Source organism: Emys orbicularis, chromosome 10, assembly GCF_028017835.1.
Source record: "Emys orbicularis isolate rEmyOrb1 chromosome 10, rEmyOrb1.hap1, whole genome shotgun sequence".
NCBI classification, from domain to species: Eukaryota; Metazoa; Chordata; order Testudines; family Emydidae; genus Emys; species Emys orbicularis.
Genome location: NC_088692.1, coordinates 37665670 through 37681270, shown reverse-complemented (window position 1 = coordinate 37681270; position 15601 = coordinate 37665670). Strand labels below are relative to the sequence as shown.

General features: G+C 48.4%; 1 protein-coding gene across 1 annotated transcript in view; it reads right to left on the bottom strand.

Moving 5' to 3' along the window:
* PIGQ (phosphatidylinositol glycan anchor biosynthesis class Q) overlaps positions 1-15376 on the bottom strand; it is a 41309-nt gene extending 25933 nt beyond the window's left edge. The window contains exons 1-2 of the mRNA XM_065412338.1: positions 14679-15376; positions 6231-6362 (exon numbers count right to left, since the gene is read on the bottom strand). Coding sequence (XP_065268410.1) covers positions 6231-6362; positions 14679-15352 — 806 coding nt within the window. The 5' untranslated portion in view covers positions 15353-15376. The remainder of the gene's footprint in view (positions 1-6230; positions 6363-14678) is intronic.
* Between the last annotated feature and the right edge of the window lie 225 nt (positions 15377-15601).

Sequence of the window (15601 nt, the reverse complement as noted above, 5' to 3'; positions counted from 1 at the left end):
AGAGGCCTTTCTAAAAGGTATGCTTCAGTTCAACCACTAGTCATTGGGCTAAATAATGTTTACTTACACTGTAGGGTAGAATAACTCCCCCCTCACTGCAAGAGTTTCTGGATGAAATTCTATGGCTTTAGTTACGCTCAAAATTAGACTAAATAATCATAGTATTACTTTTGGCCTTAACATCTATTAGGCCTGGTCTACACTAGGCGTTTATGTCGAATTTAGCGCCGTTACATCGAATTAACCCTGCACCCGTCCACACCATGAGGCTATTTAGTTCGACATAGAGGTCTCTTAAATTCGACTTCTGTACTCCTCCCCAACGAGGGGAGTAGCGCTAAATTCGACATGACCATATCGAATTAGGCTTGGTGTGGATGGAAATCGACGCTAATAGCTCCGGGAGCTATCCCACAGTGCACCACTCTGTTGACGCTCTGGACAGCAGTCCGAGCTCGGATGCTCTGACCAGCCACACAGGAAAAGCCCCGGGAAAATTTGAATTCCTTTTCCTGTCTGGGCAGTTTGAATCTCATTTCCTGTTTGGACAGCGTGGCGAGCTCAGCAGCACTGGCAACGATGCAGAGCTCTCCAGCAGAGATGGCCGTGCAATCCCAGAATAGAAAGAGGGCCCCAGCATGGACTGATCGGGAAGTCTTGGATCTCATCGCTGTGTGGGGCGATGAGTCTGTGCTTTCCGAGCTGCGCTCCAAAAGACGGAACGCAAAGATCTATGAGAAGATCTCTAAAGCCATGGCAGAGAGAGGATACAGCCGGAATGCAACGCAGTGCCGCGTGAAAATCAAGGAGCTGAGACAAGGCTACCAGAAGACCAAAGAGGCAAACGGACGCTCCGGATCCCAGCCCCACACATCCCGTTTCTACGAGGCACTGCATTCCATCCTTGGTGCGGCCGCCACCACTACCCCACCACTGACCGTGGACTCTGAGGATGGGATATTGTCCACGGCCGGTTCCTCGGACATGTTAGCGGACGGGGAAGATGAGGAAGGAGATGAGGAGGACGAGGCAGTCGACAGCGCTTACCAAGCTGATTTCCCCGACAGCCAGGAGCTCTTCATCACCCTTACAGAGATCCCCTACCAACCCTCCCCAGCATGTAACCCGGACACAGATTCAGGGGAAGGATCAAGCGGTAAGTGCTTTAAACATCTAAACATTTATTTTTTACAAAACTGGAATATTAAGAATAAGAATAATGTGTGCTTCATGATTTCTTTACCCTGGGCGCGTAAGTATTCAGTTCCAACTATTTAAAAAAAATCAAACAGTGTCCGGTTGTGCATGATTCTGCTGCCCAAGCTGCTCCACTCTATAGTCCCTGCAACTGCAGCTATATGAAAATCCGGTCTATATGTCCGGGGATAGAGCAATAATCCTCCACTGACATCTCAACGAAGCTCTCCTGCAGGTAATGGGAAAGCCTGCTCATCAGGTTCCTGGGGAGAGCGGCCTTATTGGGTCCTCCGAAGTAGGAGACATTCCCGCGCCAGGAGACGAGCAAGTACTCCGGGATCATTGCCTTGCACAGCATGGCGGCATAGGGCCCTGGTCTTTGCAGGCTTTCTCGAAGCATCCTTTCCTTCTCGGTGTCCGAGATCCTCATGATAGTTATGTCGCTCATGATGACCTGCTTTGAATTAGGTAGGGGACTGTTAGTATTGGGACTGCTTGCAAGTTCCTTTACAGAACTGTAACCGCTGGTTTGCAGCCACGCGGTGGATGCGGGAGAGGGGCAGCATACAGGGATCTTTCCCTGGGACATCCGCGAGGGGGTGGGACAGGGACAGAGTTCATGCTTGGCCGATTGCTGGCAGCAGAGACTGGCATTGCTTTCAATGTGAAAGGAGGCCAGTGGTACTACTAAAGTTTTAAGCAGCCACAAGTCTACGGCTTACCATCTTTGCCTGCTACAGAGATTACGGTGTCCTGCCACGCTTCCCAGATCTGCAGTGCAAAACCCCAGGCACTGAAGGCGAGGTCCGAAAATTCGACCTTGTCCTGAGTGCGCATGTGATAGGTGCGGTGCATGGTCTTGTTCACAGAGAAAGACTATGTTCTTTGTTCACAACTACATTTATCTTTCGGAGGAATTCACTACCTTTTTCTCATTCCCACAGCCACATCTGCGACTGTCTCCCAACCCAGCCTGGCATCACACTCCCAGAGGCTAGCGCACATTAGGCGGAGGAAGAAGAAGACGCGAGAGGACATGTTCTCAGAACTAATGGGCTGCTCCCGAGCCCAGGCAGCACAGCAGAACCATTGGAGGGAGAATTTGTCCCAAATGCACCGGACACACATGGAACGTGAGGAGAGGTGGCGGCAGGAAGACCAGCAGGCGACTCAAACGCTGCTTGGACTTCTGAGGGAGCAAACGGACATGCTCTGGCGCCTTGTTGATGTTCTGCCGGAACAGAGGCAGGAGGACAGAGCCCCGCTGCAGTCTATCAGTAACCGCACTCCCCCGCCACCAAGTCCCATACCCCCCTCGCCCAAAGTCCAAAGAAGGAGGGGCGGCAGAGTCCGTGAAAACTCTCACTCGACCCCTGCAGACTGCTCAAGCACCAGAAGGCTGTCATTCCCCAAAATTTGAAAAGTCCTTTCCTGCCCGCCTCACCCAAGCCCCCGTCCAAGTTTCACCCCCCAGTTTCATGTGTGGTTGTTAATAAAAAATACGTTTCTGTTCATTACTGTTTCAGTCATGTTCTTTTGAGGGAGAGTCTGTCTGAAGGGGGGGAAGGGGCTTGGTAATTGGACAGGACAGTCACCTTTAGCAGGGTACAGAGGCGGGGGCAGGTCCAGCAGCAGGGCACATACACAGCGCAGTGACTAGTTACCCTGGTCAGTCTGGGAGGTGGTTTTCATGTTCTGTGCGTGGGGGGCGGGGGGAGGTGTAGCACTGTGACTTTGTTGCGGGGGAGGGCAGTTACAAATCTTATGCAGCGGTCCTTGTCCTGGATCACAGAGCCACGCAGCAGGGGATCTGTAACCCTCCTCCCCCTGCCATAAACTCACATAGCCCCCACATACACGCAGTTCCGCTCAGGAGGGCTGGCAGGCTCCGTTGAAACAACCAGTCCGCCACTGCGAATCCTGTCATTCCTGGAGTTTAGAAGGATCATTTGCATCAGTACACTACACCCGCTCCCCACCACAGTCTGCGTCCCAGATTTCAAACATTCCCGCGAAAACAGTACTAAAGACAACGGTGTTCATTAACAAAATAAAACTGATTTTATTTTTTTGGAAGGGGGTGGAGGGGGTCTGTAACTGGAGAGGATAGTCAACATTAACTGGGTAAAGAAACGGTCGCAGGTTCAGCTTCTCTGTACAGAAACTTAAAAGTCACTGGTTACCCTGCTCACTGTGGAACCTAGCTTTCAAAGCCTCCCGGATGCACAGCGCGTCCCGCTGGGCTCTTCTAATCGCCCGGCTGTCTGGCTGGGCGTAATCAGATGCCAGGCTATTTGCCTCAACCTCCCACCCCGCCATAAAGGTCTCCCCCTTGCTCTCACACAGATTGTGGAGCACACAGCAAGCTGCTATAACAATGGGGATATTGGTTTCGCTGAGATCACAGCGAGTCAGTAAGCTTCTCCATCTCCCCTTGAGACGGCCAAAAGCACACTCCACCACCATTCTGCACTTGCTCAGCCGGTAGTTGAACAGTTCTTTTTCAGTGTCTATGGCTCCAGTGTAGGGCTTCATGAGCCAGGGCATTAGCGGGTAGGCTGGGTCCCCAAGGATCACTGTAGGCATCTCCACATCCCCAAGACTTATTTTGTGGTCCGGGAAGTAAATACCTTCCTGCAGCCGTCTAAACAGACCAGAGTTCCTGAAGACGCGAGCGTCATGAACCTTGCCCGGCCATCCGACGTTGATGTTTGTAAAACGTCCCCGATGGTCCACCAGTGCTTGCAGCACCATTGAAAAGTATCCCTTTCTGTTAATGTACTGGCTGGCCTGGTGGTCCGGTCCCAGGATAGGGATGTGAGTTCCATCTATAGCCCCACCGCAGTTTGGGAATCCCATCGCGGCGAAGCCATCTATGATGACCTCCACGTTTCCCAGGGTCACTACCTTTGAGAGCAGTACCTTAACGATTGCGTTGGCTACTTGCATCACAACAACCCCCACGGTAGATTTGCCCACGCCAAACTGGTTCGCGACAGACCGGTAGCTGTCCGGCGTTGCAAGCTTCCAGAGGGCTATGGCCACTCGCTTCTGGACAGTCAGGGCTGCTCGCATCCGGGTGTCATTGCGCTTCAGGGCAGGGGACAGCAACTCACAAAGTTCCATGAAAGTCCCCTTTCGCATACGAAAGTTTCGCAGCCACTGGGATTCATCCCAGACCTGCAGCACTATGCGGTCCCACCAGTCCGTGCTTGTTTCCCGTGCCCAGAATCGCCGTTCCACAACATCCACATGACCCATTGTCACCGTGATGTCCTCGGCGCTGGGTCCCGTGCTTTGTGACAGGTCTGTGCCACTCTCAGACTTCAGGCCCTCACCGCGGTGCCGTAGCCTCCTCGCCTGGTTTATCTGCATCTGCCTCTGGGAAAGGTGGATGATAAGCTGCGAGGCGTTGACAACGGCCACAACTGCAGCGATGGTCGCAGCGGGATCCACGCTCGCAGTGCTGTGGCGTCCGCGCTGTCACTGACCGGAAAAGTGCGCGAACTGATTTCCCGCCGGCGCTTTCAGGGAGGGAGGGAGGGCGGTAGTGACGGACGGATGACGACAATTACCCAAAAGCACCCTCTACCGTTTTTTTTTACCCAGAAGGCATTGGCGGCTCGACCCAGAATTCCAATGGGCAGCGGGGACTGCGGGAACTGTGGGATAGCTGCCCACAGTGCACCGCTTCCAATGTCGATGCTTTCCCCGTTAGTGTGGACTCACAAAGTCGAATTACTGTCCTTAGTGTGGACACACACGTTCGACTTTGCAATATCGATTCCACAAATTCGATTTAAGAGAAATCGAACTACCCTCGTAGTGTAGACATACCCTTAGTGTATTTTAAGTATTCCCTCGGAGTCAATGACTATAGTATCTGAGCACCACATAGAGTAAGATTTGCATAGTGATGGCCTTAAGGAGTCTATATCCATCTCTGATCTTTGCCTCTCCCTCTTCTACTCACTATGGGGTTTTGTGTTTGCTTGGTTTTTCTGTTACTTCGATGTTTATTGCCACTCCTTGTCTTCAGTTACCAGAGGATGGATCTTCCAGAACACTGGGATAAGGGGGTGGGGATTGATACTCTTACTCTTGTGACAAGTGCCATGGAACCTTGATTTTATATCCCATCTGATTAATTCAATGCCTGTGAAAGCAAAGGCTCTACAGCAGTGGTTCTCACCCAGGGGTTCGGGGCCCCCAGGGGGGCCGTGAGCAGGTTTCAAGGGGGCCTCCAAGCAGGACCAGCATTAGACTCATTGGGGCCCAGGGCAGAAAGCTGAAGCCTCACTGCATGGGGCTGAAGCCCAGGGCCCTGAGCCCTGCCACCCGGGGCTGAAGCCTGAGCAACGTAGCTTTGCAGGGGCCCCTGTGGCATGGGGCCCCAGGCAACTGCCCAGCTTGCTACCCCCCAATGCTGGCCCTGGCTTTTGTATGCAGAAAATCAGTTGTTGTGGCACAAGTGGGCCGTGGAGTTTTTATAGCACGTTGGGGGGCGGGGGGCTCAGAAAGAAAAAGGTTGAGACCCTATGCTCTACAGAACCGCAGAGCAAGTTTTCCCTGTGCAGCTCAACCAGTGCATCCCTGTCCTGTTTCCCAGGCTAGCTTCAGTGACACTAAGTTTCTGGATGGAACTTAAATGTTTCTTAGCATAGCAGAGATGTTCTGCAGGCATAAGTATGTGTTGTGGGGCGGGGGGAAAGGGATTATATGAGGAAGAGACTAATGGGATAGTAAAAGTCTCTCTCACACTGCAACTCCACAAAAAGGTAAAGCCACCCCCACATATTCCTGTAAAATCATATTACTGCTACAAAACAAGATGCTTCTCCAATAAAAAACAAGCCAACCATTCAGTGCAGGAAAACAACTGGGTGGCAACCTCAGTATTAGCTATACCAGAGCCAGAGGAGGCTGAATTTCTTTAAAGCTAGAAAAAAATTGGTGGGTACACTGATGATGAAGGCTCCAGCTGGTGACAGGGGTCAAGGATTCAGTGGGCTGTCAGAACATACACAGCATACCTCATTAGCTGGGTCTGGTTCTGAGCCTTCCTGTTGCTGCTGATGATCTGGAGGTGCTCCAGTCGGTGCCCCAACTGTTCACAAGTTGAGAGTTTACTCCAGATGAAAGACAAAGGCCAAAACTTCAGCACTCTGCAGAAACACAAGGGGAATCCTCTCTGCTACTTTTGTCAGTGAAACAGGTGATATTACGCTTCTACAAATTCCCACACCAAACAATTACTTCAGGTCAATTTAAGGTTGTGCACACACATAAGTGGTTTGGGTGCAGAATAATTTTTTAAAAATTAGAGATTTAAAAACCTTCTACCATTAGAAAACTAAGCAATGCCCTTCAAAACAAGACACCCAAATTACCTTAACTCTGCCCCCATAAAGATGCCAGTCTACCAGCTTCCCTTGTGTCAAATTCATTCTCCAGAGAGGGCTGAATTCCATTTTTTAATTATGGCTTGTGGGTCAGGGTGTATGTGTAGGACTGCACGCTACCCTCAATCCACAGCAGATCTCCCACTAATGGAAGGTTTGCATAGTGAGCAATGGTACAATATGGCCTTTTTGCATTAACTACCTTTTTAAATTGGGATTATTCACACCCAACCCTTATTGAATTTCACTGAAAATTGGGTGCCTTTGAAAATCCCAGTCTTAGTTATCATGACTGTCTACTAAAGTGTCTGACTGCAGCATGGCTAAGCAGGAAAAATTATCAAGTGGGGGTCAGTTCTTTACTGAAGTCAATAGGTGTTGCACCCATTTCCATCGGAGCTTAGTTTGGCCATGGGAGTATTGGGGAGGCTGCAGCATACATTACATTAAGGGTAAGTGAGCTTCTTTCTCTATGCCCACCTATTAGTTGCCTTTTCAAGGACATCACCCACCCCTTCCAGTTACTTGGTATGTTCATGTAAGCTTCACTCAGTCTGCACCCCCACTGAATGCCAAATCTGTGCAAGTTACCCTACTTTGCTCTAGAATTTACATCACTGCTGGATCTGGATTTCCATGGGGCTTGCACCTGCTTTCTCCAAACTACAGTTGGCTGAATTTAGGCTGGGGTCTAGCAGCAGGAGCATGTGTTTAAAAGTGGACAGCATAACATACCAACTGGGCCTTGTGCTGCAATTCATACATCATTCTAGCTATTCAACCACGAGGAGAGTAATCCAACCCACAAACAGTAACTGGGTGGCTGGCTGAGAACTTTGCAGGATTCAGTGAAGGTGCACCTCTGGTCCTTTTCAGTTGCACTCCACAGCGGGTTTGTCAGTTTAAAACCCAGAGCCTTGGAGGGATTAATCCCCCCCGCCAATTCAGATGTTCGATGCACTGGCTTTGAATCCCATGCAGTGTACTCTGAATCATTCTCCTCAATTCAGGGAATCTGAATAATTCTGCTCATCAGTACAGCCATCCATCTCACAGCCAAATTAATGCACTGCTGTTCAACTGGCCTGTCAGGGTGTAACATCCAAAGTGACAGAGGAAAGAACAGGTGGAGGAGGAAAAGCACAGTAGGTTATTACACTGGCCACTGATCTCGCAGACCTGGCTTCACAGATGCAATGAGGCACAAGTGGAGATGAGTTTTCTTTTCTGATCATGTTCTAACCCAATTGTTCACAAATTAAGGCCTACAGAACATTTGCTGGGGCAAAGAATCCTGCTACAAATGCAGGAGAAAGAGAGAGATCTTCTTCCCCTTTCCCATGAGGTTGTCCACAGGCGGCCAAAATTTAAGAACCCACTGTTCCAGTCAACATCTGCAAGCTCCTCCCAGGAGATAACTGATTTGGGGGTTGGAAATCTCCCTTGCCTCACCCCTTACTTGGAACACTGGTAAGAAATGTGAGAAATAAGCCATTTTGAAACTAGATTGGTTCTCCAATGTCTTTGACAGTTGATATTGACATCAATGTCTTTGACATCTCCATGGACCTTTGTTATGAGACACTGTCACAACTGAACTTTGTGAGAGATCAATGCCACATCTAATCCTGGACCCAATGCAGCAGCAGAGAGGTGATAAGAATACTGTGATGTTGCAGTTTATATGATTTTATAAAAATATGCTAATGGGTGAATATAATGTAACTGGAATATGCTTCATGCAAAAGGTCTCTTGTAAGGTATCATTACAAAGCTTATTGTCTACTAAGTGTGGTCATCCTATGTGTATGAAGGTATCACTCTTGTATCTGAAACTAGAAATATGAAATATAACTCTGAGGGCCTATTGTAATTATGCAAAGTGTGGGCCATTAATGGTGGTTTGGAATCTTAATGGCTCCCAACAACCAGGACAATTGACTGTGGATGGCTCTGTTTGCAGGCAGGCCTTCCTGTGAGTCAGGCTGGGAGGAATGAAGGCTTGGGGTCTTACAGTGACATGTGATCATGTCACCTGAACTGGAATCCATCTTTAACCTGGTGTTTTTCCAGTGAGGAGGGGTGGGAACCCAGAGGGACAAAGGATTCCCGCCTTATGCAAAAGATATATAAGTGGGTGGAACAGAACAAAGGGGCAGCCATCATGAGAAATCCCCTAGCTACCACCTGAGCTGGAACAAGAGCTGTACCAGGGGAAAGGATTGTGCCCAGACTAGGAAGGTGTCCAGTCTGAGAAAAGAAACTTATTGAAAAATCTCTAACGGTGAGATTTTACCTGTATTCAGTTATATTACTGTATTAGGTTTAGATTTGCGTGTTTTATTTTATTTTACTTGGTAATTCACTTTGTTCTGTCTGTTACTACTTGGAACCACTTAAATCCTACTTTCTGTATTTAATTAAATCACTTTTTACTTATTAATTAACTCAGAGTATGTGTTAATACCTGGGTGGGCAAACAGCTGTGCATATCTCTCTATCAGTGTTATAGAGGGCGAACAATTTATGAGTTTACCCTGCATAAGCTTTATACAGGGTAAAATGGATTTACTTCAGTTTAGACCCCATTGGGAGTTGGGCATCTGAGTGTTAAAGACAAGAACACCTCTGTTAGCTACTTTCAGGTAAGCCTACAGCTGTTAGGGGACATAATTCAGACCTGGGTCTGGGTTTGCAGCAGGCTAGCGAGTCTGGCTCAAACCAGGCAGGGCACTGAAGTCCTAAGGTGACAAGGCAGGAAGGCAGGGGCAGTAGTAGTCTTGGCACATCAGTTGGCAGCTTCCAAGGGGGGTTCTGTGATTGAACTTTGTGAGAGATCAATGTCATATCTAATCCTGGACCCAATGCAGCAGCAAAGAGAGGTGATAGGAATACTACTATATTTTGGATGCTTGTCCAAATCACAAAACCACTACATCCTGCAGACACTGTTCCAGGGAAGCCCAGGACTGGAATAACAGAGGATGCTTAAAATGTAGTTTTGAGGAAGTCTGTGCAATGCGTGTCTGTACTATGCCTGATTCTCTCTCTTTTCTTAGTACTAAACTTCATCAAAACCAGCCTCCACTCCTCACTTCTAGTCAAAAGAAATGAGAAAGAAAAAGCAGTAATCTTGAAAATATATCTAATCCAGACACACAGAGAAAGAGACCAATAAAGCGATTGTAGGATCAGCTATGGAAATTTCCATTTGTAATAATATCCAAGCAAGAAAAGCAAAAATACTTCCAGGATTTTATGTTACCGCTGCAATGTAAGGCAAAAATAACAGGAGTACTTGTGGCACCTTAGAGACTAACAAATTTATTAGAGCATTATTAGTCTCTAAGGTGCCACAAGTACTCCTGTTATTTTTGCGGATACAGACTAACACGGCTGCTACTCTGAAATGTAAGGCAAGCTGCCACAAATGCTCCTGTTTGTTTTTCAGCCTTATAGGATGCAGACTGGTTTCTTATAAATGTATCAGAAAATTCTAATATGGAGCAGAATGACTGGCTTTTATATCGTTACACTGTTTAAATGGAAAAGTTCTGAGCAATGAGAGTGGATATCGGGGGTGTTTCCAAATGCGAGTAATTTAACGTACTTTGCACAGAGAGGCTTGATTTTCCAGTTCAGATAATTTGTTCCGAGACTGTGGATGGATACCGCAGCTTCTAGATGAAAAGCAATATATTTGAATCTGGACTGCACACAAATGTGAAAGCTCCATTAACTAGAACCTCTTGGCTGCCTTGTTGCTCTGCGCTACAATTCCAGGAACAAAGCCTCCCTACTGGGTGACGACTCTGAGGGTCAGATAGTATCAATAGGAAGCCATTAAGCAGCTTATTTTTAAAAAGAGGAACACGTGGCATTTACTGCCCCAATATTAAATTATTCTAATGCTCTTAACAATGCACTGGAGACCTTTCAGTGTTAATGGTAGTTCTGCACACAAACCCTAAAAATTAAGCTGCAATTACCACTGCTAGGCACAGGGTGGTGCTGAAGAGATGCCTATGTTTCAGATCAATGTACCTGCTACAGAATGTGTGGGCATTTTGTAAGCCTGAATCATTGAATCACTGTATGCAGCCTATGTTGTTGCCAGGGAAATCTCATTTATGAGATTTTTACATGTGCCATCCTATCTGCATGTGCAGGTATAGTTTCGAAAAGAAACATACAAAAAGCCCTGAGTTTGGGTGGATTTCAGTAATCAAATCCTCCAGCCCGTCAAGACTAATAATCCCTTCTAACCCACTCACTGCACAAAAGCTTGGAAAGACAGATAAGCCTTGCAGCGTGCCCCAAAAAGCATCAAACTTGGTCTCTGTCAGCACAAGGCGAGGAAGTGAGTTCCAGAACTGAGGTCCCTTCACTGAAATCACCCTGCCAGAAGCCCCTTCTCATTAAACTAGAGAACTGTTAGCTCAAGCACCCCAGGTGATCTCATCTACTATGGTACAAGACTGTAACTAAGGTACCCTTAGCTGCAGTATTTAAGGTAGCCAGGACCCAAATCATTTGACATTTATAGATCAAAACAACACCTTCAATAACAGACTCATCACCTCATGGTTTGATTTTAACAGGCTGGAAGGAACTAGCATCCAATATGTAAAGTGCAGACTGAAGCTCCCCAAGCACCTTTCAACCTCAGTGAGGTACACTTGCAGCAGCTCAGGCAGAGAGGACACCACATATGTCTTCACCAAATACAATTCTATCACGACAGGGATTATCAAAAAGAATTACCCCAGGGACAATAGTGACTGCCAAAAGTCACTGCCATATCCAGCTTCTCTGAAGTCAAATTGTACAAAATCTGAACCACCACCACCACCTTCCTCTCTGCAAGGGCTGGAGGGGCAGACTTCAATGGTTCTTAGGAGGCTTCGTAGAGACGCAGAATCACCAGGCTGCAGGTCCTCCCTCTTCCTTCCTGCCCCTGCTCCAAACCCTGGAATGCCCTCAGCGACTGGAGGCAGCACAGACCTGGTGGAGCCAGTTCTATGCCAGATATAGATGCCCCCCGCCCAGGACTGGAAGTATTCCATGGCGGGGGGGGGGGGAGGGGGAAGGGGGAGAAGCCTTACAATTGCCCTGTGACCCTTGCACCAAGTAGGCTGACACAAAGGAGCCTTAAGCAATGAGATGCCCGGTGAGATTAAGTGATATTACTCCTGAGGGCAATGTGCGCCAAAATTTTTTACAAATCTGCACACAATATTTTAAAATTCTGCACATTTTATTTGTCAAATAAACGTGGAGGCTCCAGCATGGCACTGGGGAACACAGGCCACTGGCTGCACAGAGGTGGGAGATCACTGTGCAGCTTTCCCCGGGGTCACGGACTCAGTGGTGAGGCTGCACCCAACCCTGACACAGTGCAAGGACCGGGCCTGCACCAGAAACACCCCAGAGCCCTGCCCCTCTGTGCCAGGTGCACCAGGTGTGGTCAGACAGGCTCAGCAAGGCAGGATCCAAGTGTGGAGGGGCTTAATGTGGGGGGATCCAGGTGTGGGTTGAAAAGGTTCTGTGTGGGGCAATCTGGGTGTGGGCGGCTCAGTAGGGGATCCAGGTGCGGGGGGAGATCTGGACACACGGGGGCTTATTGGGGGTTTCTGGGTGCAATAGTAATGGGACTCTGCAGGGGGGTCCAGGTGAAGGTAGTTGGGGCTCAGCAGAAGGGGTGTCTGGGTGTGGTGGGGGGATAGAGCATGGGAGGGGTCTGGGTGTGGGGGGCTCAGTGGTGGGGTCCAGATGCTGGGGGAGTGGGACTCAGTGGGGTGGGGATCCAGGTGCAACTGGTTGAGGCTTGGTATGGTGGGGATCCGGGTGGCTCGTCAGGGTGGTCCAAGTGCAGGGAGAGTGGGGCTCATTAGGGAGGTTCTGAGTGCAAGGGGGGGGGGGGGATGAGGCTTAGCGGGAGGGTCTGGGTATGGGGGGGGGGTCTGGATGCACGGGGATTGGGCGGATGTGAGAGCAGCTCCCTGTACAGAGATCCCTCCCCCTGCAGCTGAGGAGCAATGGATGCAGAAAGCACGGGGGGGCTGGGGTGGGAGGAAGAGTTTGCAGAGCTTCTTACAGCTCGGGGAGAAATCTGGGGGTGGGTCTGACACAGCTCCGGATGCCGTGCAGGGGAAGAGGAAGTCCCGTCCTCCCCAGCCCAGCTGGGACTAGCAGCTGAGCTCGGCACAGGGTAGGAGACACCAGCCAGGGCTTCCCCAGTCCAGCCTCCCGCCACACAGTGATTTACCTCTCTACTGGCTGCTCCAGACACCTGAAACATATTGCTGGGGGGCGGTGGGGGGTGTCACATGACCGCTCTTGTGGCTTCCTTTTGCTTCCCATCAGAAAGTCATTTTTCTGCGGGGAAGCAAATAAATCTGCGGGGGACATACATTCTGCGCATGCACAGTGGCGCAGAATTTCCCAAGGAGTAGTGATATGTAAAGGTCATACAGGAAGTTTGTGGCAGAACCAAGAACTGAACCCAAATTTCTTAAGTTCCAGCCTAATACCTTCAAATACCGTTGCTAGATAGGTGTTCTGCCCATTTTACAGATAATGAAACTGAGGCAGAGAGAGACAAAGTGATTTTTCCAGGGCCACACAGTGAATCATTGGAGAGCTGGAAAAAGAACTTGGAACACGATTCCCAGTTGAGTGCTCTACCCAACTAGATAATGATTCCATGAGTATAATCAAGGGGCCAAATTCAGAGCCACGCCAATAGTGAAATTCCATTGGAGCCAATGGAGTTCCATCTACTTACACCAAGTCTGAGTTTGACCCTAAAATGACTTTAACAGATAATTAGAAAAAATTATAATAGTTTCAGCTTTACACATCTAGTAGAAAAATCCAACAAACCATTCTGTATGAAATGGTTCACCGTGATTTTTCATGACAGTATTACACAATTGGAAACCTGTTAAAAGATTCCATTCCCCATAGCTTGAGGCTATACTTGAAAAGATTTGTCCATGAATGCTTTAGTATCTGTTATCCAAATCTGATTAATCAAACTGTCCTCTTCCAGCTTGAACACTGAACACCAATCCCCTTTTTGGCAACACAACACAATCTCACTAGACGGCTTTCCCAGCTGTGGTACTAAGCTTTATATACAAGAGCTTTTTTCCTTCAGGTCTGTTCAGATTTCCCCTTTGGTGCCAGCACTTGCAGGATGTTACACTGGAGGCATCATATTCATCCTGGTGAAACTCCATTTCAGTACATGAGGTAAGTAAAATTAACAAAGTTCCAGCAAGGATGTATTTGATCCAGTGTGCTCCTATTAACCTCCTGCTATCCAGTCCCAGGGCTGCAGCCGTGCCATTTGATGTCAAAAGTTGGAATTAGATGCCCAGTTTGCCAACATTTCAGTGTTCCTCAGCTACAGAGGCACTTCACAGCAAACAGAGATTAGGGCATCCTGGCTACAGAGCTACTGGGGTGAAACACCGAACTGTTAGCTCTCTTTGCATCATCCTGTCATTCAAGCAGTGGCTGGAAGAACCCATGGTTCAACTCATGAAGCTGAGGCAGAGGGTTTTCCCCCAGTGAAAAAGGGAAGAAGTTCAGCTTGCAAAACCTCACAGCTCCCCCAGAAACCTCCTGGAGTTTGAGGGAACTGTTACTATCTATATGGCAACATTTTACCTTGCATCAGTACCAGCTCAAATCCCACCCAACACAGGCTAATCATTCATTCAGCATTAACTTGTACTGGGCTGGCCCATGGGTGTTAGGGAGACTATCACAGACAGCAGGTCCCTGCCCTCCCACTTAAATAGGATAGGGCTACTATCAGTAGCAGCTCCTCAGGGTTGGAATTGCTGTTTTGAGACAGATACAGTATGGTCTTTACTCATTGTGGGGAAATTGACTCTGAGTTGGCTAACAGGTCCCTGATGGCCACTCAGACTGTCTCACCCCCACCTAGGCGGAGATATTTTAACACAATGCACATTGCTTGCTGGGATTGAGCAGGAAACTTGTGCCCTACTGGGTTGGACTACGTTTCAATGTAGCACACAAGCTGCCCCATCTTGCATCACATACCTGCTTTTACAGACACTGGAGACAAGTGAAAGCAGGAATGTCAGCAGCATACACACAGGCACAGAAGCCTGCTTCATCAGTTCCACGATTATACTGGCTTCCACTCCTTCTGACTGCCAGTGAGTCAGCTTGATGGGCCCATCATCGTATCTGTCTGTCATGAACAGTACCTTGCTCTTTGCAACGGTGTCAAACACAGCACCTAGTTTTGAGGCATCATTTCCCTTATGGTCAGCAGATGTGGTCAGGTTGTCGGTGGGATGCAGCTGTGAAAGCATTACTTTGCGCTGGTCATAATATACTAAGATGAATTCATCTTCCTTGGGGCTGCTGGGGTATTTCTGAAAGATACAGCAGCTCCAAAACTTGCTGTCTCTCTCTTTGCTGAGCTGTATCCAGGGCTCATGGGAAAAGATTGTGCTGAGATCTTCCAGGAACTTGTCCAGGACCTCTTCCTTCTCCTGTTTGCTGTTACTCCATGAGCCCAGCACACACATATTGATCTGAGTCACCCGCTGGACTTCAGAGAGATATTGCTTCACCTGGCCAGGAATAAAAGGGAAGTGGACCACAGCAAGGACAACAGCAGAGTTCTGTTCTGGGATCCAACGGCCAATCAAAAGGCCACTTTCTGCTGTGGCACAGCAAGAGGGGAAGAAGACCTTAAGAACCATGACAGCAATCCCGGAAGAACGTAATACCTGCCAATAAATACAAAAATAAAACTTAAGAGACTGTGGGTAAAGGCAAAGAAAAAAAACCTGAGCTTAATGAAAGCCATTGCTGAGGAGATCCAGTAAAGTTCCAAAACACCAAATTCAAGAGCGAGCTGAGAACTGCCTCTGCATCTTAGATTAAGAAGCTGACATTGGTGCTATTAGCCAAGTGGCATTTAAAATAATAGGTGAAAGAGGGACTTGGCA